The sequence below is a fragment of the Hirundo rustica genome, chromosome 8 (assembly GCF_015227805.2).
Source record: "Hirundo rustica isolate bHirRus1 chromosome 8, bHirRus1.pri.v3, whole genome shotgun sequence".
Classification (NCBI taxonomy): Eukaryota; Metazoa; Chordata; class Aves; order Passeriformes; family Hirundinidae; genus Hirundo; species Hirundo rustica.
In genome coordinates, this window is record NC_053457.1 from 3899783 (window position 1) to 3923979 (window position 24197).

At 50.5% G+C, this 24197-nt stretch overlaps 1 protein-coding gene across 2 annotated transcripts in view; it reads left to right on the plus strand.

Annotated features, from left to right (window-relative positions):
• Positions 1-709: 709 nt before the first annotated feature.
• Positions 710-24197, plus strand: part of PRKG1 (protein kinase cGMP-dependent 1) — a 375433-nt gene continuing 351945 nt past the window's right edge. The window contains exon 1 of one of the 2 annotated variants that reach the window (XM_040070860.2): positions 710-1012. In XM_040070860.2, coding sequence (XP_039926794.1) covers positions 747-1012 — 266 coding nt within the window. In that variant the 5' untranslated portion in view covers positions 710-746. Of the gene's footprint in view, positions 1013-13984; positions 14109-24197 lie in introns of those variants that run through there. The other variant, XM_040070863.2, reaches the window with a different exon arrangement.

Below are 24197 nucleotides of genomic sequence, written 5' to 3' on the forward strand. Positions count from 1 at the left end.
CCGAGAGGAGTGGGATGTGGGGAAGGGCGCTGGCTGGGATGCGCGGTGCCCCAGCCGTGGGGAGCACGGGATAATCTGGGCAGGGAAGGATGGAGGGAGGCGCACAAAGTGCCCAGGTGCCCTGCCAAGGGGAGCTCCCCAGGAGGGACCAGCAGGGGAGTGCTGAGGCTAACGCAGCCTGGAACGGGGGGTGAGGAGAGGAGAGGGGTGGGGTGCTGAGCTCCTTGGGGGGCGGGATGGGATGCAGAGCTCCCGGGGCGGAGAGCCGCGGCGCTGAGCTCCCGAGGAGGGAGGAACGGGATGCTGAGCTCCCGAGGGGGCCGGCCCGGGACGCCGAGCTGCCGGGGGCCGGGCCGGGCGGGCCGGGGGGCGGCTCCACGTGGCTCATTAGCAGGAGGCAATTTAATATTTATGAAGTGTTCTTGTTTGAATCCCAAGTCTTCGGCTCCAGTTACAAGGAGCTGCGTCACCCTGCGATCACATGGTAATTGTTGCTATTTCCAGGATCCCAGCCTCGCAGAGTGGCACAAGAGCTCTTTCCCCTTTTCTTGTCCCTTTTTCCCCGCCGTCTTTCCCCTCGTTGGCCGCTGTTTTCGGGGCGGTTTTTGCTGGCCCCCGGGCCGGCTCGGCGCTGGCCGGCGGGCTCGGGGCGATGCCGGGGCCGCTGCCCTGAGCCGGGGCGGGCGCAGCCGCTCCCCTGCCCGGGAGCCGCTCCACGACAGCGGGACCGGCCCGGCACCCCCAAAATGACCGAGCTGGAAGGGGACTTCACCAAGCTGCTGCTGCTGAAGGAGGAGCGCATCAAGGAGCTGGAGCGGCGCCTGGGGGAGAAGGACGAGGAGATCCAGGAGCTGCGGCGGCGGCTGCACAAATGCCAGTCCGTGCTGCCGGCCCCCAGCCCGCACATCGGGCCCCGCACCACCCGGGCGCAGGGCATCTCGGCCGAGCCGCAGACCTACCGCTCCTTCCACGACCTCCGCCAGGCTTTCCGCAAGTTCACCAAGGCCGAGAGGTAGGGATGGAACCCCTTTTCCCCCTTCCCCGTTCCCGAGCGGGGTGGCCGGGACGCGGCGTCCCCCCGCCGGGGATCGCAGGCACGGACCGTGCCCGGGCCGTCAGCGGCTCCGAGCCGCAGGGAAGGAGCCCTGCGGGGGATCGGACAGCCCGGACCCCCCTCCCTCCCTCCCTCGCTTGGCTCTTCCCTTCCCCGCCGCGGCTCCCGGGGGATGCTCGGCCGGAGCGCGGGGGGGGCGGCGGTGCCTCCCCGGCGCTGGGAAAAGTTTGCGGCGGGGCCGGGAAGTTGTTCGGTGGCTGCTCGAGAGCCGCCAGCACCCCCGGCAGCTCCGTTCCCGGGGCAGGTGCCACTCCTGAACTCCCTTTCCCCACCCCGTGCTCCCCAAAAACGAGCCCACGCTGCTCCACCCGGTCTTTGCCTCCTGTTGCCCCGGCGGGAGTCGCTGATCCTGAAGGACTTTTTCCACAGTAATGATTTCCCTGTGCCGCTGTCAGGCACCCACGAGAGAGGTTTTTTTGTGGGGAGCACGGGGTCTGCATCACTCAACCCGGGGTCTCGGGGGTTGTCCTTCCATACGTGTGGGAAAACTGGGGAGCATGGTGCTGTGCTGGCTGCGGGGGAGGTTGGTGTGGTGGAGGAGTTGGGAGGGTGTTGAGAAGTTGTGTGTGACCGCAGTGGCGACCCTGCTTTGGGCAGAAGCTGTGGCTGCTGCTTCTCGAGCCAGGTACGCTCTCGTGTCCTCTGTGCAGAGCGGTTTATTTCAGCAGAAATCCCATTCCCGACGGGATCTGTGTGTGTGTGTGAACCCACAGCTCTCGCTTCAGCCCACTCCCCAGGTGTGCCCAGACCAAACTCCAGCTCTTTCCTCCTCACCTGTCCCCTGCCCCTTGTGAACGAGACCAGTGCTCAAACCAGGAGCACCTGGCTTTGGGCTTTTTTATTCGTTATTATTCTTTCCCCTGCCGGTGGTGATTTAATAGAGCAGACTGCTGTGCCCTGGGAGGTGTGTGAGTGCGAGCTGAGCGTGTCTGTTCATTCTTCCCTGGGGCAGCACATCCCTTTGCACCCCTGCCCAAGGCAGAGGCCAGGTGTTGTGGATGGAGGAGAAACCCACGTCCAACTTTTCCTTTTGCTGTTGGATTTTTTGGAGGCAGTGATCATCCCGAGCCTCCTCTGCCACAGAGGAGGTGACAGTGACCTGACACCTGTGGTGAGGGCAGGGACCCAGCGTCCCCACCTTGTGTAATCACGTATTTAGAAGTTGTTAAACCTGCTCGTGGCTCTAGCGAGGTTTAGTCCTGGCCTGAGGCTTTCCTGTGCGGTTCCTGCTTTGGGTTGGCAGGCCAGCTGCAGGAAAAGCTGTGTCCATGTGATGCAGTGAAGGTCATTTGTCCCATCCTACATCATTCCCATCAGCCACAGATGATGTTTCAGCCAGCAGGAAAAACTTCTGGTGGGGCCTGCGGGCAGTTCCAGGCTGAACTCCATCCCCTGGCATCCCCCCATGCCTCAGCCTCGCTCGTGGTAGCCATGACAATGGTAACCAAGCCAGTCTGGGATTGCTTTTGGGTTTTAATTCTTAATTCTTCCTTTAATTCCGCTTAATTCTTCTCCTGTCTCGTTGCTGGGAGAGCGGCGGGCAGCTCCACGGCGTGCTGAGCATGCTGCACCCGCAATTTCCCTCTTCCCCCGGTTTTCCCCCCAAATCCCTCCCCACCTCGGGCTAGGTCAAGGTGTGTTTTCAATGGCAGTTGAGTGTCTGGTTCCCGGGTGCTGTGCTGGGATCAGGGAGCAAAGGGCTGTGCCGCAGAGGCCTGTGCCAAGAGCATGACGAGCTTTCCCCGCTCCCGATGCCGGCCGGAGGCAGGAGCGGCTCTGCCTGGTGCCAGCTCCCCTCGGCGTCCCCAGGGCTTGCTCCGGCTGTGGCATCTCAGAACTGCTGACAGCACCCGGCTGATTTATTTATGGGAGCTCATGCCCCTCCAACAGCCTCCTGCCTGTGCTCCAGCATCACGTCCCAGCTCTCCATCCCACGGATCTTCATCTCCCCGCGAGGCTGAGGGTGGGCAACACCTCTTTTCCAAAACCCACAGACAACTTCCAGACCATGAACCCCCCAAGAGGATGTTCAGGCCCCATCTGTTTTCTGTTGAATGCCAACAGAAACCTTTTTACCTGGGATCAACTCCCAAACACTTTTTCATCTCTGAAGATAAAGACGTAGTTATTGACAGTATAATTGGATTTATTTATTGTGTGTGTCGCATTCATCAACGTGTAAAATTGTCAAGGAGTTGAAAGCAGCAAACTGTGGGATGACAGGAACTCCAACAGGGATGAATCCCGGCTGAAAGAGGAGAATGGAGTTGGTTTAAATGTGTTGTGCCTCTTGTAACGCACCCCTGCCACACGCAGCACGGGTAGAGTTGCAAAGGCTTGCAGAGATCCAAGGAGCAGGGATGTGTAAACAGAAAGGTGGTGAAGGATGTGTTATCTTTGGTCTGGAAGTGTGTTTTTATGCTGTTGTTCCTTCTGATAACAGGGAAATGTAAATTTTAACGGCAGAAAGCATTGCTGTGTCGCTGGCCAGGTGTATAGAGCTATCCATGTATCTACATCCAGTCTGTAAATCAGATTTTCTTTCAAAATAGCCACTCTCTCCGACAGTCGTCAAAATCATTCCTCCCTGTTGTTCCTTGATCCGTTCCTGCCGGCAGAGATTTGAGTTGAGAGCGGAGCCACGCTTCTTGTAAATGATTCCTTAATTTATTTACGGTCAGTGAGTTTTGATTCACTTTTACCCACGGCCAGGGAGTGTTTGGGATCACACGAGGCCTCGCGGCCGTCTGCTCCAGCACCTGCCAGTCCCTTATGGCAACACCAAGAGGGAAAACCAGTTTGTCCCTGGTTTTTTCCTGGCAGGGTGGGAGCCATCCGTGGATGATGCAGCAACCCAGGCACTTCGCTGAAGTGATGCCCAGTTGCTAAGCAAAGGCACTGCGGATGATCGATGATGCGAAAAGTAAATGCTGAGGTGTGCCAAAGCCAGGACTGGGAGCTGGGTCAGCCCTGCCTGTCCCTGCACCCAGGGGTGCTCCTCGGTGCCTCCCCAGCACCCAGAGGTGCTCCTCGGTGCCTCCCCAGCACCCAGAGGTGCTCTGTGCCCTGCGAGCAATCGCCCCGAGCCCTCGTCCCACCTCCAAATCATCCTCCTGGGAAATTCCTGGGGCTGCCTGCCTTAATTCTGAGGTGCAGTGTCTAATTCCAGCTAAATCCTGCTTATGTGGGGCAGGAAGCTTCCTGCAAACTGGGGCGGTGTGAAATGACTTTGGGAACTCTGGAATGTTTCTGGAATAGCGACTGAAGCCTGGCCCTGCAGGCAATTCCACGTTTTGTGTGTAGTTGTATCCTCAGCTCCCCAAATCCAGCTTGGACCGTGCCATCCCTGGGTTTTTTTCCCATTCCAGTTTCAGTCTGCTATAGGCTCAGCCTCAGCATCATTTGAGACACATGAGCTTCCCTGCCGTGCTCCTGGTAATTTACCCATCCTTCTCGGCTCCCTGACTTTTTCTGCAACTTTATCATGGATTTCTCCCCCCCCTTTTTAACTTTATTTCAGGAAGTATTTGCCACAAGATGGCAGTGGGGTCTAACGTTTAAGGCAAGGTATTGGGGTGTATTGTGGTTTCAGCCTCCCAATCCTGGACGGGTCCTCCTGCCTGTGGTTTTCCAGGTAAAATCAGGCATGAATCCTTGTTTCTCCTGCTTCCACCTTCCCTGAGATGTTAGGGGATACTTTGCCGAGGGCGTGTGTTCACCCAAGGTGTTTAATTCAGGATTCAAGGCTTTGGGTGGTACTGGGGGTGGAGGATGGGAGTGGATCCTCTGGTCTTTATGCAGCAAAACTTGGGATGAGCTGGTGTTTGCTGACAGCTGTGGCAGGATCAGTCCATCTCTGGGGTTTGGGCATTGCTCGGGCCAGGACAAGCCATACCCAGGGTAAAACCGAGCAGCCTGGGAGGCCTCCAGTCCAAAACTCAAGGCGAAGTCACCTTCTGAGCTGGACTGAGGCTGCCCCAGGCCAAAGCGGAGATGTCCTGCACAGCCCTGCAATTCTCCATCACTTTTCCCCCTACAACGCTTCTGTCTCACATTTCCACCACCCCTGGAGCTGCTCTGTTGATGGCCTCCGACCCCCTGACATGGCAAGAGGGATCTTCCCCCTCCCTGGAGCCGTGTCCTTCCTCCCTCAGCCCCTTTCTGGGAACTGAGCTGCCTGCCTGCGTTAATTTAGCCATGATCTCATCAGCTGCCAGCCACTAAAGCGATATCGATCCTGCGCTCAGCCTGCCCTGAAAAACAGCCCAGCTGCTTCCCCACTACCTGGAACCACCCTCCCTCGGGGCCTGGGCCGCCTGGAAAAGGAGCTTTTTTTTTAAAAAAAAAAAATCTCATCTTTTTTTTACTGGTGGGAGACCAGTGGGTGACCTGTGGCCAGTGTGTGACACTTCAGCCTGCACGCTCAAGGACAGTCTGGGACTCTGCAATATTTGACACCGCTCAGCAGCTCTGTCTGAAACAGCTCAAACAGGGAGCTCGTGCTGCATCTGAGTCCGCTGTCTCTCTCTGTAAGGGTCGGCATCACTTTGCAGAGCTCAGGGAGAAAGGATAGCAGTGGTTAATTGCCATTAATTACCACTGTAAAAACGCCTCTCTTCCTCATTTACCCATCCTCAGCCCGGTCCCATCCGCTCCTGCTGCGCTGCAGCAGCGAATTCCTCGGATGCTTCATCCCTGGGTGATCCCCACCAAAGATGAGAAGGATTTTATTGGCTGAAGTTATATTGGCAGAGGAGGAATTAACACTGTTCTCATTGCTTGCTGTGTTGGGAGTGCGTGGCTGCTCCAGGGGAGGGAAGCTTGACAGGCTTGCTTAAATTTGGGGAGAGCTGGAAAATATTCCAAAGAGAGCGATGGAAGTGGGAGATGGACTCTTTGCTTGGTCCTCTCTGCTCATTTGGGTGGAATAACTTGTGGCATGAAGCAGTGGAGGGTATTGAGGGAAGACGGGGGGACAAGGGGGTTGTCACAGCAGGGAGAGGTGTGACATCAGCCCCTTGAGAAGCCCAAGGTCAGACAAATAAGCACAGAAAGGTTTTAGAAAGGGAGAGAAGCACACGTTTATGGTTAATCAATGGAAATAATTTCCTGTCTTTTAATTTTTAATGGGCTCAACTCACTGCTCCCCCCTTCCCTGGGCATCGCTTCCCTTTGGTTTACAGGAGACCTGAAAATTGAGCCAGGATGGGGGGAAATTTGGCTCCCAAAGGGCATCGAATGGTGCCTTTTCACTGGGTACAGCCTGGCGTCTGTCTATCTGTCTGTCTGTCACCAGCAGCCCTGGTCACCCAATCCACCTTTTCCACTGTGTCCCTTTGGTGCTTCCTCATGGGCACAGCGGCGTCACCGCCAGGGCAGCACAGCAAGAGCAGCTAACCTCAGCTTGCCCTTCCACCTCCTCCAAAAATAGTATAAAACAGATATTAATTTATATATAAACATCTGAATTTTTTTTAAAAAAAGGATTAATTTATATATAAACATGTGAAATTAAAAGAAAAAAATCAATTATTCGACGTGATCCCTGGTCCTGGTGAGGAAAGGAAGGGCAAGATGGCAGCATTACCCTATTTCTGAGTGGTTTGGGATGAAAACTTCCAATGTTTGGCTTGGCTGTGTGCTTCTCAGGTGCGGCCGAGGAAGGGCACGCCCATGCCAGGGCTGCCCTCCGCAGGAGCGGGGGGGGCCGGGCTGGGCAGGGAATGAGGCAGTGCCCATCCCTGGCTGACGCAGGCTCCGTCCCAAAGGCGTCATCCTAAATTCTTCCTTCGGCCTATTTTTAAACGCCTCAAATCGGGAGGTTTTTGGAGCCTCCCTTGGGGCACCAAACCGCAGGCCCAGAGATTTCAGGGCAGCTGCCAGATCTCCGTGTCCCCCACCGTCCCTCTGCCTGGAGCTCTGCTTCCCAAGCCCTGAAAACCTGGTTACATGTGGGCTGGAAACCTCAGCTCTGCTCCCAGCCAAGGCCACCAGAAACGGCTTTTCCCTCCTGGATCTTTGGTGGGAGCGGATTTATAAAAGCACAAAACGCTGGGAGTTGGGATGGTGTTGTTTTTATGTTTTCCTGCTGCAGCTTTTTGTGTTTTCCTGCAGCAGCTTGTGGACATCCCTTGGTTTGGAGGAGAAAAAGGGTCCTGTAGCTCTCTTGCCACTGCATTTTTTAAAAGTGGATGCGGTGGTGTAAAACTGCTTGGCCTCACTCACTCTTCATTTGGCCTCTTTTATAATTGCTCTCTGATTTTTTAAATTTTTTTTTTTTTTTTTTTTTTTTTTTTTTTTTTTTGGTCAGAATTTCTGTATCATTTTTGTCAGAATTTTGGTGTCACTTTGGTCAGAGTTGTTCTATTTTCCCCAGAATCGCCCCTCACGATGGAAAAGGCGAAAATCCCCCCCCCCCACAGGGTGAAGTCTTATCTGGGTAAAACGGGATAGAAAGGACTAAAATAAAACTCTGAGTGCCTCTTTCAGGAAAAAGCCTTCCCGAGGTTTCCACTTGGTCGTGGAGTTGCCGCAGGTCCTGGAAAATCTCTGACAGAGCTTGGCAAGGGGGTTCCTGAAGAGCTTTCCCCTCTGCCATGACCCCCTGAATGGAAAAGATGAGGATTGCTTTTTTTCTCAAATAGTTTCTTTTCTGTGTCCTGCTCGTGGGTGTTCTCAGAGCATTTTTGTTCCATTAGTAATAAAACCCTCGCAAATGAGGAAAAAGGCGCTGAAAAAGGAGGGAGAGAGGCTGAGCTCAGGCCCACAGGTGGTGGCAGGAGCCGGGAGGATCCTGGGGATCCACAAGGATAAACGATTGAGGTATTTTAAAATTTAAAATTTAAAATGAAATTTTTGGATTTCATTCATGTTGGGGGCTGAGCCTGAGCATTGTGGGAATTGCTGCAGGAGAGGGGGAAAAGCTCTCCAGTAATGGGATCAAATCTCTCCTCTTTGATTCAAAGGAGTATAAATAGATTTGGCAGAGATTTCTTGGTTATTCCTTGGTTTTGAGACATTTTAAGGTATAAAATGGGGTGAAACCATGGCAGTAAATTAAGGACAGGCCAGTGGGGCAATGGAAAACTCAAACAGCAGCTACAGGGGGAGAAAACAAAGAATTATTTCATATAAAATACCCAGGAGTCTGTGCAGGTGGGAAACAGGTTCTGGAGAAATATCTTAATATTTGGGGTTTCTGGCCCAAAGTTTGCACCTAAAGGAGGCTGTGTGTTATTAATTGATTGATGCTGCAAGCACAGCAGAATGGGAATTTTGACTCATTTTCATTTTACTCCTTCTTGGGAGTTGCTATAAAATCCTCCCAGGTAAAAATCACCACCAGCATTTTAAGTGATCAATTAGTATAAAAATTCTGCTTAAAAAAAAATTAAAAACTCTATTGAGCTGTTTGTAGTAAGGGATTAGATCCTGAATCTCGGAATTCCACTTTCTGTTTATGTGTCTGCACTGTATTGCCAATATTTAACTTCTTTTAACTCTTTAATCCTTCAATTTCTGAGGAGCTGTGCTCTGTATCATTTTCCCCGTGGTGTATGGAAGTGGGAAGGATAACTGGGAATAATTCCTTGAGACCCCAAAGAACTGCAACCAAATCCTCTGAGTGGCTCAACACAGAATTTTGGTGCTTGCAATTATTAAGCCAAAATTCAGCTTCTAAGGCCTGGAATTGGTGGGAATAGCAGGAAGTGTTCCCTTAAAACTGCATCCCAGAAGTGCCTTGTAAGGAATTTCAGAAGTGCCTGTGGAGAAGGGAAAGATGCACAGAGAGATACCTGAGGAGTTGCTACACTTCTTAAAAATGATTCTGTAAAAAAAATCAGGAAGCTGGAAGGAATAAATACATCCAATGTCCCCTCTTGGTCCAGCCCATGTTTGTGGTGTTGGGTTTTTGTTGTTGTTGTGGTGTTTTTTTTTTTTTTTTTTTTTTTTGTTTTTTTTTTTTTTTTTGTTTGGTTTGGTTTGGTTTGGTTTTTTGTTGTTGTTGTTGGTTTTTTTGGGTTTTTTTTTTTTGGTTTGGTTTTGTTTGTTTTTTTTTTTGTTGTTGTTGTTGTTTTTGACATTCAAAAGAAAATAAATCCGTGCTTGTAGAAATTCAGAAAGGTTCTCAAGGTTTGGAAAGACAGGATGGAGAAAAGCTGGGAAGGAGCTCTCTGGGAAGATGGGAAAAACACCGGGAAGTTGCTTTATGTGGGAAAATCTGGCAGCACTGGGGCTGTGTCTCCAAGGTGGTTTTGCTTCCCATCTGCCAGCCCACCCAGCCCAGTCAGGGATTCTGCTCTTTTTGCAGTTGATGTTTGCCCTTTTCACAAAGCCTTGGGAGCATTTCTGGGGCCATTTCAGCCTGCATGGAGGCAGGGGAAAAAAAATCCCCCAAATCAGCTCTTAGAGGGAAAATTTTCATGGAATGACCCTGGGAGTGACAGCAGCCACCTCCTCAGCTACTTTATTTCTGTCTTCCCTGTAGTTCAGAAAAGGAGTGTTCAATATGTAAAAAAAATAAAAATAAAAGCAGCATAAAAGGTGGGGGTTGTGGGTTTTTTTTCCTTCTCCCCCCGTTGATTTTCATGCTACTTTATGAAATCTGTGTCAAGTAAAGGGTGAAATCTCTGCCTTCCCTTTCATGGCATCACGCAAGGCTGGGCTCTCCCTGCCAGGAGCGGCTTTCTCCCTTTGATCTGCACGTTTATTATCACATGTCCCAGCCAGGGAAAAGGCTGCAATGCCTTTTGGGAAGCGCAGACCGGAGCAGTTGGTCTCCCCTGCAGAAACCCTGACATTTTAAATCTTCTTCCCCACATTTCTCAGCACTGCTGGGGCAGAGAGACTTGAAGCCAGATTGAAATTTACCCCTCCCCTCCATGACATTAAAATAACCACTTAAAAAAAAGAAGAATTTCAAAGTGTTTTATCTTTTGATAGGAGAATGCTCGTGGCAACTTCAACCAGAAACTTTTTTTTCTGTGAGAAGAGGCTGGAAAAACATAGGTTGAGCTGGTGTGGGTATTATGAATATTAAATTTTTTACTCCATTATTCCACGTGTTTGGAGGCAGAAAAGCAAAAAAAGGAAGTGGAAATGGTGCTGTGAATCAACTGAAGGCTGGTTTTAGGCAGATTTTGGGGTCTGATTAATCTCTGCTGAGTCTGTGCAGTCAGATCCATCCCAAAGCATCAGTTGCAGAGACCATTTGATTTTGGGACAGTTGTGTCTCACACGCCCAGTTCCTGCTGCTGCTGCTCATGTCTCTCTCTTTTTTGCCTGGCTTGATCTGAGATTAAAAGGAGGTAGAGCTGATTCCCATCTTTTATGTTGGGCTGGTTGATTTCTTTTTTGGGGAGCCCCCTTCCCCCTTCCAATCTCCTTCTTCTCCTTCTATTTTGTTGCAAAATATTCAACTCTCTTTTAAATCAACTTTCTTTTCAAATCTTTGAATCAAGTGGAAAATACAGGGGGGAGCTTTCCCGTGGGGTGATGTCATGAATCTCCCCAGACAGCGTTTCTGTGATGGCTCCTGCCCAGGCAGCCCATGCAGAAGCCCACTGGAGCTGGTTTCCCCCGCAGTGATCCCTTCCTGACCCTGCTCCCAGCCTGTGATTCCCTGGGAACTGGAAGCAGCGGCTCCCTGCGTGGGTGTTGTGCTCATGGTGTTCACATTGCGAGGGAGGGAGCAGGGAGCTGAGAAATCCCTGCATCCCGATTCCAGGCGGCAGGAAGCAGGGCTGTAAATCCCGAGTGTAACCCTGCCCCGGGGAAGGAGATAATTTAAATTACCTTTGGAGCCCTTCTGGCGGGGCTGGGAGATGCTGGGCGGCAGAGAAGCAATGGAAGTGCTGCAGCTCCTGAGTGGGAATCCCAGGAGCTCAGCAGCTCAGCCAGCCCCGTTTGCAGATGAGCCCTGGCTCTCCCGGAGGTTTTGTTTTCTCGGGTGCGTTTCTGTCGTTAATAAAATCAGCCCCTTCCCATCCCGGCTCAGAGCCCTGCGGGCTGCAGGGAAGATTCATTGTTCCGATTGCTCTGCCTCCGATACCGGTTCCGATTGCAGCCCGAATCCCTCGCAGCTCCCCGGCGCAGCTGCTCGTCCTGCCCTGGCTGTTCGCTGTCCTTCCCACGCTTCTCCCGAGCGCTTTTCCCCCTCCCCAACCCCCCCTGCTCCAGGATAGAATCCCCCGGAGCTGGAGACGCTCCCAACGAGCTCGGGTTTGTGACTCAGGCGCTTCACTGCAGCCTTTTAACGGCACCGCATGGCTGCGAATGCTTTTTTCCAGCCCAGTTTGCAGGTGCTTTAATAAAACCTGCTGAGCTCATTCCACGAGATCTGTTCTCCACGATGCCCTATGGATTGGCGTTTGTTGTCTCGCCTTAATTTTTCCAGCAATTAAATGGAGGCTCGAGCATCCCAGAGGATGTGCAGGATTCCAGGTCAGGCTGGCACAATTACCTGTGGGATTTCGTTTACCTGCTAAAATCCTGGTGGAGTGTTGGCTTTCCTCTGGCTCTCCAAAAAGTGCCTTTTTGTATTCCAGAATTCAGCAAAGATCAAGAGCAAATTCAGTGACCCTCTGGCCCAGCTGTTGTTGAAAATTAAAACCCAGTGTGCAAAGACCCGAGCCGCTCTATTTTCCTGTATTTTGGCTGTCCTCCATGTTCATGTCCTGCTCTATGTTTTATCTGTTTGGGTGCTGACCCATAAGATCATTTTTTATCCAGGGACTTGCCCGATATTTTCCTTCCTAAGGCATCTGTGACCATGAGTTTACTGCCCCATCATGGGACTCTTCCTGTCCCCTTCAATCAAGGGAATGAAGTGGGATTTGGGCAATTTTAGTGTGATGTTGATGGGCTGGGGGTTTTGCTTTCCAGCCCTTGCTGCCTTGGCCAAGCTGTGCCGACGCTTCCATTTAGTGATACAAAAATTCCTCCTTTATTTTATTTTATTTTATTTTATTTTATTTTATTTTATTTTATTTTATTTTATTTTATTTTATTTTATTTTATTTTATTTCATTTTATTTCATTTCATTTTATTTTATTTCATTTTATTTCATTTTATTTTATTTTATTTTAATCTCCTTTCCTCTCAGTCTGAGGTGCCTGGCCCTGGGGGCAGGGGTGGCCTCCTGGAGAGCACCAGGATTGCCACGAGGCTCTTGCTGAGGACATGAGGATGTTCTGGTGAGGTTTCTTCTGCCCTTTTCTCTCTGCTGGTCCCATCCCAAGCACTTCTCTCTCCAGTTCACGTCCTAAGGGACAGATTTAAGGATCAGGATTTGAGGGAAAAGCTGAGAAGCTGTTTCAGGCTGCTCCTGCTCCCAGCAAAAGCTGCATGAGCCTGAGCCTCCCCTAATGAAAGCATGGAAGGAATGATTTCCCAGTGTGGGGGAAGCATTTTCCACTGACATTATCTCAGTTTAGCCTTCAGACCCGACACAAGGATAATGGGATAATTGCAGCCCGATTTGATGTGCTCAGGCATCGCTTTCATTACAGACAAATGCTCCTGGAGAAAGGAAATGTCATCCCATTACTGGCTGCTCTTTAAAACCTCGAGGTGCTCGCTCACTTCTGCCTGCCCAAATCCGGTTTCCACTCGTTCACATCCCCAGCCGTATCCAGGGTAGTGACTGTGTTTATCAGGCTGGATGAAACAGGCCTGGACACTCAAAGAAATGAGAATTTACTGGTCTCCAACCAATAAAAGTGTTCAGGAGGTTAAACACTGCTTTGTCTTTTTCATTGGGCTTCTCATTCGGGAGCACTGGAGGGAAAATCAGGCTGGAACTGAGGAATGGAGCAGGTTTGTCTGGGATTTGCAGCTTTGGCATCTCCCCAGTAAGATCAAGGTCTGTGTGGGATTTTATTGCTCTCCACAACTCCTTGACAGGAGGGGACAGCCAGGGGGGCCAGGCTCTGCTCCCAGGGAACGGGAACAGGACAAGGAAATGGCCTCAAGTTGCTCCAGAGGGGGTTTAGATGGGATATCATGGAAAATTCCTTCAGCACAAGGGTGGTCAGGCCTTGGAAGGGGCTGCCCAGGGAAGTGGTGGAGTCCCAGCCCTGGAAGCGTTCCAAAACTGTGGATGTGGCACCTGGGGACATGGGTTAGGGGTGGCCTTGGCAGTGCTGGGAATGGTTGGACTCGATCTCAGAGGGGTTTTCCAACCTTTCCAACCTTCCAACCTCTACGGAGCATGAGCCACCAAGCCCTAAAAACCTCTGCCTGATGGTAAAAGAACTGCCAGACCTGGGCTATTTCTCTTGCTTTTTCTGCATTGCCAACCTGTCCCTAATTTTTCAGTTCAAAAGAGCTTGGCGAAGCAGTTGGTGGTGCAAGAAAAGAGAGGGTTTGGGGGAACCGGGGCTGGACTGGGTCTGCTCAGAGCATTAGTGTCAATTCAGTGTAAGGTGGATTTTATGCCACCTCCCTCCTGGCCGTGGCTTTGGGAGGGAAAGGAGATCTGAGAGAAAAGTGCAGCTTTAACACTTGGATTATTTCAGCTTTATCTTCCACGTGGCTGGAAATATTTGATGCTTAAGGCAGCGACAGAGCCCACGTCTTGGTGTAAAACCCCGACAAAAATGCAGGGGGACATCCCTCAGCTTAATGCCAGGAAGAGGTTAAAAAAAAAAAAAACCTCCCCAAACCTGATGCCTCAGTTGCCAGGGAATAGAGGGAGGGAAAAGCTGCAGGGGCGCCCAGCTTTCCTGGGAATGAAAAACCGCTTTCAGCTCTGCCTCCTCCCCCTCGGCAGAGCAGAGGTGGGGTTTGAACAAGGGCTGTACAGGGCGGTGGTGCCCTGTGGGAAGCCACAGCACCCTCCAGGAGCTGCCCCTGGAGCCGGAGCTCGCCCCGGCCCGGCGCAGCGCGGCGGGCTGAAAGGCTGCGCTGTTCCCGCTCCGGGCTTTGTACCGGAGAAAGCCCAGGGGAGGATTCCTGCGGGGAAGCTGCCAAAACCCCGATCCCAGCGGGAAGGTGGGGAGAAGCCTCTCCTGCGTGCCGGGCTCGGCTGTGCGAAATACCTTGGCACGGCTCTTTGGGGCTGGAGGGGATGTGGGGTGGCTGCGCTGGCAGCGGAGGCTCCAGAGGGGGAAGATTCGGGGATAAACGCACTTGGGCGGGAAAAAGCTGGGTGGTTTGGGGGTTTTAGAGCATAAATCTGCTCGGCTGGGGAGGTGATGGGCACTGGAGGTGGCAGTGCTGACCTGGAGTCGCAGGTGGAGATGTGGGTGAGCCAGCCCTTTCCCAGGGATTTCGTGCACCTGGGTATTTGTCCTCGTTCAAAATAGGTGCCTCATTTTTCGTACGGATTTACCCACCTTCCAGTTCTTGTAAAGCCTTTTGCTGCTCCTCCAAAAATTCCACTTAGCACTGAGCATTTAAGGTAAAATGAAATTTTTATTCTATTTTTTTTTTTCCATAAGCCCCTGCTGCCCTTGACGAACACCAGCTCCCAGGTATTTGTTTACCTTCTCTAACGCCATCTCCAGCTGCATCCTTTGCCACAGGGGGGACTTCAGCGTTCTGAAAAAGCAGTTCAGCCTCAACCACCGGGAGTTTCCCCTCCTTCCCGGCCTCTGGCTGTGTCGTGTCCTTGGAGCTCACGGTTCCCTACGCACACACGGGGCAAAGCTTCACCGAGCTCTGGGCTTGTGTGGGGCCGGTTCTTCACAGAGGTCCCAGCTAAGCAGAGGATGGAGGTGGTGCAGAGGCTCTCCCCAGCAGGACGAGAGCTCCAGCCTGGCTTTTCTGGCAGCCTGCAGGTGGGGTGGGCACAGGTAACACCCCTGGTTTTTTGGAGGTCCCTTTGCCCGTTTTATGGCTGTAGGGTCCTTCCCTACCTAAACGCAGCCCTCTGATTGCCAGGAGGAGATTACAGGGGCGGAGATTACAAGGCTGTGCCTTGCACCGTTCTCCTTTCCAACACATTCCATCGAGGGACCGAAAGGAAAAGGCGATTTTCTTCCCCTCAGATTCCTTTGGTGTCACTGGCATCCCCTGTAAATCAAGTTTCCTGCCTAAGGCATCTGTGACCATGAGTTTACTGCCCCATCGTGTGACTCTTCCCGTCCCCTTCAATTAATGGGAATGAAGTGGGATTTGGGCAATTTTGGTGTGATGTTTGGTGTGTGTTTGCTGCCTTGGCCAAGCTGTGCCGACACTTCCATTTAGTTATACAAAAATTCCTCCATATTTTATTATTTTATTTTACTTTAATTTATTTTATTTTTTATCCCCAGCTGAATGTGGGGAGATTTAAACCACGGGGTTTTTTTTGGTGGCTAAGTGCAACCCCTTCCCTTGGCCAAGCTGTGCTTACACTTCCATTTAATTTTACAAAATTCCATTTTATTTTATTTTATTTTATTTTATTTTATTTTATTTTATTTTATTTTATTTTATTTTATTTTATTTTATTTTATTTTATTTTATTTTATTTTATTTCCCCAGCTGGATGTGGGGAGATTTAAAGCACGGTATTTTTGGTGGCTAAATGCAGCCCCTTCCCATTTTCCCTGCTGTGATCCCCGGGATAAAGCGGAGCTGGGCCTGGTGGGGCAGGGCTTGGCTTTGCCTGATGGGTCCAATCGCTGGCACTGACTGCCAGCAACTCCTCCGGGAGAGCTCCGGGCCATAAATAATTAATACCTGCTGAATTATTCAGGCTGGGCAGGCGTGCAGCAGATGAATGCAGCAGAGCTGACCAGGCTACGAATGAGTAATTATGTTAATTAACCCATGCAGCTCGCTGGAGGTGCAATTAAGTTCATCCTTCTTTTGGGCTGCTGCGATTTTTCAGGAACAGAAATGAGATTAAATGAAACAATCTGAAGCTGCAGCTACAAGAGATGGGTTAAACCGTGCGGTTTGAATGATCAGCAGACGAGCTGTGCTCTAATTCAGGTGGATTTATGTTCCAGCAGCCCTCTGTTCCTTCAGGGGGGAAACAGGTACATTTTTTAAAGCTTTAATCACTGCTCTCTGCAAGAACTTGAAGATGTTTCTGCAGATTTAGTAGTGTGGTGTGTCAGTTTCTTCTTTTTACTTCCTGTGTGTTGCTGAAGAGGAAGAAAAATTAAAGAAAAAATATTAAAAAACCCATTAGCATCATGAATTGAGCTCCAATAATGCTCTACAATTTGAAAGCTTAATTTTGCAAACACATCACTTGCCATACAGTGGCCAACAGAACCTGAGTTCATGTTAAAAGGCTTTTCTGGTGAACAGAAAAAACAGAGTTTAGTTAAAAGTGGGGAATGTTCCCATTTCCCACCTTGCTCTTGCGTTGATAATAAGCATTGCTTTGCACTGTGAAGAATTGGAAGAACCCTGTTGGAATTGGGTTAATGAGGCAAAAATTAAGTTTATTAATTATTAAGAATTTAAGTTTAAGAAATGCCTGAGACTTTTCCCAAGCTGACGTGGAAGGGATCTGCTCTGAGCTTTGCCTCTCATCGAGGAATTACCCAGGTGAGGTGAATTCTCCCCTGAAGGGCTCCAAACCTGCCCCAGCTATGAGGGTTTTGGTGAAACCTCGAAATAGGAGAAGTGAGGAGGGTAAAATCCATGGTTTTCCCTCCTTTTGGAGGAGAGCAGAGATGGCAGAATGTGGCTCATCTGTGGGCTGGATTTTTGGATTTGGGGGTCCCACCTTCAGTTTCACCTCCTGGTAGGGATTTTTTCCTACTAAAGAATTGGGCACTGTGTGGTTCCAGCTGAGGTTTGATTTATTTTCCTGAATCGCTTAATCTGCTTGGATTTGAGTTGCCTTTTAAAAACTTTATTTACCTCCTGTCCTGGGCATCCCCTACAAAAATACGGAGAAGCTTGAGGGATAAAAACCGTATTTACTGCAATTCCCCATCCTAGTGGGCCTCCTGGATGGATTCTTCTCCCGTGATTTACCCCTCCGTGCTCAGCATTTGCTGTTCTGCTGCCCAATCAATCCCGATTGTGCCTGGAAATTGCACTCATGGTTTTTAAAATCAGAGTTTGCTTGCAACGCTTGACTTTATCTGTGGATCTGAGCAGTTTGGGAAGTCAGGGTTGGTTGTGGGGTTTTGGGGAGGTGATGGATTAACTGCAGTTGTAGTGAAATATTTGTGGCATTAGCGTGAGCTGTTTAAATTTAATTGACTTTTATGGGAGTTTGCAGGGGAATATAAATGGAGAGTAAAAAGAGCCAGACACCCGAAAATGAAATAATATAAAATTCAAAGAAATGAGACAGAATGCGGCATGTACAGAGGGAATAAAGATACTGATAAAATATCTTTAAAGATATTGATAAACTATCTTTAAAAGTACAGATTGGTTATTAATAGTGAAAACCAGGGGTGCTTGGGTCTGTGTGTGTCCTGAATTTTGTGTGCACGCTCAGGGTGGTTGGGAGTTGAGCCAGGAACGGGTGCAAATCAATGCCTTAATGTCCATTACTGCATCCAGTCATTGATTCCAACTTGTACCAGCTCAGTCTTGTGAGTCTGGTTAAGGAGGAACAAAGAGATGGTGTTATTTACTGTACCACAGGAATAGTAAAGAAAACCCGCCCAAAATGTGGTGCCTGCAGGCGGGGTTGGTACAGCTCCAAAAAAATTTGTTTATTGGGCAAAATGAATATTGAGCAGAAGCAGGCTGTGAGTTTGATTTGTAAGGCGCCTTACAGACAGTGCTGTGGGCTTAAAAATGCCTGTTTTTATATAAGCAAGCCCCTCAAGATGCCACGTGTTCCCATTTTGGGGAACTGGAGTGGGTAACTCGAGAAAAACTTGCGATTAAAAAGTTGTGGTGGCCCCTTGTAGAGGAACTGCGTAAATTAATGTATTAAAGCCGGGCTTGAGCAATAGCAATAGACCATTTTTGATTTTTATATTGCATTTAATTCGCTTTGGGGTGTTTTTTTCGTTCGGTAGGTTTTCCGTTTCTGGTTCATTTTAGAGTTTTGGGGGGTTTTTTTTAGGGTCGCTTGGTGTTGGGTGCGCGGCTGCGGCTGGAGCAGGGCAGCAGAGGGCGGCCTTACTCCTTGTGTTAGCGCTCCCTCCTTCCCGAGAGAAACGGGGCTAAAAAGCAGGGAAAAAGGGAGGAATGCGGGGAATGCCGTGCCTGCCCGAGCCGCAGGCCATGTAAGGGAGCAGAGCCCGCCGCGGAGGTGGCACCGGAGCCGCGTCATGCCCAAAGCATCGGCCGCAAACTCCGTCTCTGCCGATAGCCCTGGCTCGGCAAAGCTAAAGGGAAAAAAAAAAAGGAACCGGCGGGTGCAGAGCGAAAAGAAAGCGATTTTTGTGCGTGTGCAAAGGAGCAGGGGTGGTTTGGAAGCGGGCTGTGGGTTTGCACTCCCGCTCGGGGAGCAGGCGTCTGGAATGCGGCGCTTTCCTGCTGCACAATGCCGGGTTTGTGCCTCGAACCCCTGCTGAGGCTTCCTCTTGTGCCACGGGCTCTGGAGATGGGTTTGGACTCGGGGCTTTGTGCGTTGGGATTGCAGAGACTCGCGAAGGGGGAAAGGGCCCTGTGCCTGGGCCGGGTTGCTCGAGGGAAGCAGAGATAAAGCTGCAGCACAAATAGTTCTTGCGGAGAAATCACCTGGGAACCAGCACAGGAGGGACCTGGAGCTGCTGGAGAGAGTCCAGGGGAGGCACCAGGGTGGTCAGAGGGATGGAGCAGCTCTGCTGGGAGAGCTGGCATTGTTCAGCCTGGAGAGGAGAAGCTTTGGGGTGACCCAACTGTGGCCTCCCAGTGCCTGGAGGAGCTGGCGAGAAAGGTGGAGAGAGACTTGGGACAACGGATGGAGTGACAAGGGGGAATGGCTCCCCAGTGCCAGAGGGCAGGGATGGATGGGATATTGGGAAGGAATTGTTCCCTGGGAGGGTGGGCAGGCCCTGGCACAGGGTGCCCAGAGCAGCTGTGGCTGCCCCTGGATCCCTGGCAGTGTCCAAGGCCAGGCTGAACAGGGCTTGGAGCAGCCTGGGATAGTGGAAGGTGCCCCCACCCTGTGGTATGGGATCAGCTTTAAGGTTCCTTTGAACCTAAACCATTGTGTAATTCTATGAAGACCAATACCAACCTAGGAATCTTTCTTTCCTGACTACAGAGAAGCAGACCCATAACACTTTGCCTTTGCAACAACATCGCTTCCAAGAGATTTTTCTTTTTAGGTTTGTGGAAGCTCCCAGTAGTTGGTGTCACAATTCCCCAGAAGTGACAGCTGTGCTGTTTTCCATGCAAACCAAAGATCGGGAGCTGGTGGGGAGCAGGTGCACGGGTGAACCTTCCTGGCATGTTTGAATTCTCTGCCATGGAGAAGGGGCCAAGGTCAGAGGAAAAGCAGCTGGAAATGGAACTGGAGAGAGGAAAACCTGGGCGGGTGAGGAGGTGGAGCAGCGCCAGCCAGGAGGGGAGCCCTGCACCTCAGCCCGGGGTTTGGCTGCTGTTCTGCGCCAGCAATGGGAGAAAGGTGAGGATAGAAGCTCTGCCCATCCCCTGACTCACCCAGGGCACTCAGCTGCGAGATGTTGGCGGTGCAGAGGAAATCAGGCGAGCGCTGGTCTCTAATGCTCTGATGAGTAGAGCAATCAGTCCCTGCAAACACTGACAGAGGAAACGGTGAATATAAACATTTTACACACTCTGAGAGCCAAACTTGATGGAGTTCCCCCAAGCATAAATAAGAAATCGCTGTAGAAGTCAGTGGAGCGCTGTGAAACCTTTGTGAGGCCTGATGTGAGCCCTGTTTGCAGATTGTGCCTGGATGATTCAGGGATATTTCCTTGGTACTGTAACAAGCCAGGCCCTCTGTGGGGTGCAGCCGTCGATTCGGAGCCTTACATCATCACAGGGCTCAGCTCCTTTGGACAGGGCTTTTTGGGAAATCTTCTTGGAGAGGAAGGGTTTAGCATTGCTGGAACTGTGGCTGTAAACACCTGTAGAGCCCTAAATAAGAGTCTGGTGCTCCAGTGAAATATTTGCAGTTGCTCAGGACATGCAAATGTCAGAGACTTCAGGATAAATTCTGGCACAAATCTTCTTTCAAAAAAGAAAGGCAGCTCTCTGTGTGACTTAAAGAAACACCGGCCTGTTCTCCAGGCATGTAAACCCTGGATTTAAAATCTGCGGTTTGTGTTTATTATTATAAATACCTGGAACTGCCAAATGATAATTTTTAATAAGCAGGGGAATTAAACTGATTGTATAAAGAGACAGGGCACTTGTTCTCAATGCATCATGAAATAATGGTAACACACTGGTTATTTTCATGTCGGGGGAGCGGAATTTGTGTTTATTTCTAATCCAATTTCAAATATAAATGAATTGTTTTGAAGGCTGGATAAATCAACCCGACAGACCAAGGCAATTATGGGAGGTGAGTGGTGCATTACTGGCGAGGAGAGATAAGAAACACTGCAGGGTCTGAAAGGGTGAGCAGAGGGAGCACCCGGAATTGCAAGTGCTCGGGGCTGCTGAGAGGTTTGGCACCGTGAAACCCCTGAAGTGGAGGAATGGCATCAAGCAGCCTCGAAGTGAGGCTGGAGAAATGAGCCGCTGTCAATTAATGTAATTTGGGGTGTGTGTGTGTGTGGAAATGAGCTTCCTGCTCTTCTCACCTTCCTGAGGGTTTTGCTTTCCACCTCTTGCAGCCAGAGCACCACGACTAAAACAATGGGCGAGGTGCACGAGGCAGCTGGGGCAGAGAGGGGAGAAGCTGAAACTGAGGAGTTCAGCTGTGCTTGTGCCGTGTTTTAAAAGGAAACAGTGAAGAATTGCAGCTGTCTCGTGGAACAGATCACATTTTTGGTGAGCCCGAGTTCTTTCCAGCATCTGACAAGGACCAGTTGGGATTGGGTTGGCGGCGTTGGGATTGTTCAGCCTGGAGAGGAGAAGTGACCAAACTGTGGCCTTCCAGTGTCTGAAGGAGCCACAGGAAACATGGAGAGAGACTCTTTACAAGGGATGGAGGGACAGGACACAGGGAATGGCTTCCCACTGCCAGAGGGCAGGGATGGATGGGATATTGGGCAGGAATTGTTCCCTGAGAGGGTGGGCAGGCCCTGGCACAGGGTGCCCAGAGCAGCTGTGGCTGCCCCTGGATCCCTGGCAGTGCCCAAGGCCAGGTTGAACTTTGGGGTTTGGAGCAGCCTGGGACAGTGGAAGGTGTCCCTGCCCATGGCAGGGGGTAAAATGAGCTGACATTTAAGGTTCCTTCCCACGCAAACTCTTCTGCAATTCCAAGTGTGCCCTGGGAGCTGTTGTTGCTTGTTAGAGTCCCACGTAAAGACAAGCCAAGAGGTGATTTCACGTGGAAAAGGTGTAGAAGGGATGCAATCCAAGGAGGGATTTGTGGGGGGCAGTGAAGGTCACAGTGTCACTGAGCACAGGCTGTCCCCAGCCGTTCAGCTCTGGCTGATGAGAAGTGCAAGGGAGGTGGCCTGGCTGCCCCAGCCATCCATCCCCCCTGGAAATCAGAGCCAGCATGGCTCTCACCTTCCTTCCACTGCTTCAGCTTCCCCCAGTCCAACAGAGATGTGTGTGGGAGCAGGATGAACCTGTCCGGCCACCAACATCCACTGAGCTGATGTTTTTTACAGACTTCACCTCTGTTGCATCCTGGATCTTGTGGCTCCACGACTAAATCTGCTTCCTTACATTTCGTTTAATTGGTCCCTGGGTTCATTTGCTGGTTGCTTATGGCTGAAAGCAGAAGGAAAACTGCATTTCCAGGGCCTGCCTTGCCTAAATGCTGCTTTTGCTCTACATAGTTGGTGCCCCGGGACTGCAGGGAGAAGCAGGGCTTAATCGTGGCAACTGCAAAGAGCACTGAATGTTTATTTTTGCAGCTTGCAAAACAAGTTTTTGCTTAATCCGAGCCTAAGGAGACTTCCTGCCGCAGCTGCATTGTTTAGGAAGTTTTCTGGCTTAATTCAGCCCAGAGCAAGAAGTGTTTAAGCTCTGCCTGTGTCTGATCTTGCTGTGCAGTCCAGCCTTTTCTGGAAAGTGAGAAAAATGAACCGATCACTTGAGGTGTGTCTGGACGGGAGGGATCAGGATGGGGGCACTGGTTCCTACGGGAGGGATTGGCATCATGTGTGTGGTCCTTCCTGGAGAAAGCCTGGCCTCAAGGATGTCATTCAGGCTGAGGATGTGAGAAGTGCTGCCAGGAATGCCTGAAGGGGATTCCCCTGGGATTAACCCTGAAGGGCTGTGGGGACCCACAGCCACCATGTGCACTCAGCTGGTCGGGTGAGCTGCTGAAAATCCAGTTTTCTGTGCGGTCCTGGTAGAAAAACTTCCTGCTTTTGGAGGGCAGAGGTTTCTGTAGGCATGTGGGCAGAGGTGGTGGCAATAGGGTGTTGTTAACGGGGATAACAAATCAGAGGGATGGTTTCGGTTGCTCTGATGGAAGAACAAACTTTTAGGGGCTTGTTGAACTTCTGGCTACTCAAAATGATTTTGTGGTGCCATTTTTTCTGTAGAACTTGTAATGAGATGAGTGATACTGGTGTTATTTCAGCTCTGCAGCCCACCCAGCAGGAAGCACAGCCCAGGCTTTGCTCCAGCCTGGAAAAACAACGAGGGGAGGGAGATCTCTCACCTTGTACTGCCAGGAGGTGCTTTGTGCCATCTCTTCCTACCAGGCAAAGAGCCCACAAAGGAGAATTTAAATCTTCAATGGAATGTGAGATATGCTTGAAACCACTGTGTTCCTGGAGAATCTTCTGCTATTCCATGCTCCCAATGTCTCCTCCTCCGGCTTTGCATGGCACAAACATTCATTTTGGTGTTCTGCGTGTCCCTAATGTGATATAAAAAGCTAAATGCATTACAACTGCAGAACAGCACGTTGTTATTTTTTTCCTTCGGCCGCTTCTGCAGCGAGCCATTTTTTGTTCCATTAATAAGCCTTGTGGTATTTTTCTTTTCCTTCTCATGCACTCTACCCCACATTCATCCTGGGAGGATTTCCTAGGCAGGCTGGAATGGCTGCATGCTCTTCACACTTCTCAGTGTTTCTTACTGAGCACGGAAAGAACCCATGTCCTAAAGGAAAGTCATCAGGATAATCCAGTTTAGATGTTTTGACTTCCAGCATGAAGGAATCACTGGGGTTTTGTCACTGAGACACACAAAGAAATCACACGCAGACAAGAGATTTTCGCAGAGGTTCCTCTGATCCAGCTCCCAGCTGAAAGAGCGGAGAGAAGAGAGACCCTTTGTTTATTCTTTTACTTTTTATACATTTGTGGGTCTAGCAGAAGATTGGCTTTTTGGGGTTTCCACCCCTCAGCCTCAGTGGCCAGACGAATTGTCAGTTACAATTGTTTTCAGGTTAGAAATATGCAAACAAAAGACAGAGAATGAAAAACAAAGGATTTGTTTATATTACTTCTGTGGGAAAGGTAGAAAAACTGCTCTAATATTCTACAGTAACTAAAAGATCTGACTCCATTTATGAAAATCAAAAGGCTAATAAAGAAACTCAGAAAAACCAGGGTAACAGGGTTTCAAGTGCTCAGAGCTGGATATCTCCATCCCAACAAATGGCTTTCAGTTTTGTTTTAGAGGCTCTGAAAAGAACCAAAACAGGGAGTAGGAACATCCAGTGTCATGAGAAAATTGGCCTTGTTTTCCTTGAGAAAAGAGGCTGAAGCACTTCCCAGGTGTTCAGTTCCTGCTCCTTGCTCTTGGAGAGGCTGCTTTGACACAAGAATTTCAGCTTCATCCCCGTTCCTGGGGGCTGAACTAGTTCCCAGGTGCCCCCTGTAACTCTGCAGGGCCCTGTGGCCCCAGGAGCTGCCAGAGGCTCTTCAGGCCAGGAGGAATGGTGAGATGCCTTAGGGAGGAGTCAGGTGTGCCCGTGTTTCAGTAGGTGGCACTCCTTGCTCTGCCTTGCGGACTGCTGTGGATTTTGGGGGCGTGGTGGAATAGCAGGTGGCATCCCATGGATGAGATGTGGTGAGTCTCAGGTGTGGCTGCACCTCGGGGTGCTTTTTGTGAGGATCCAGCTGCTGTGCTGCCTTCCTCGAAATTTTCCTGTATTTTTGTCGTTCCTTGTCATCATAAAGGGAAGGAATT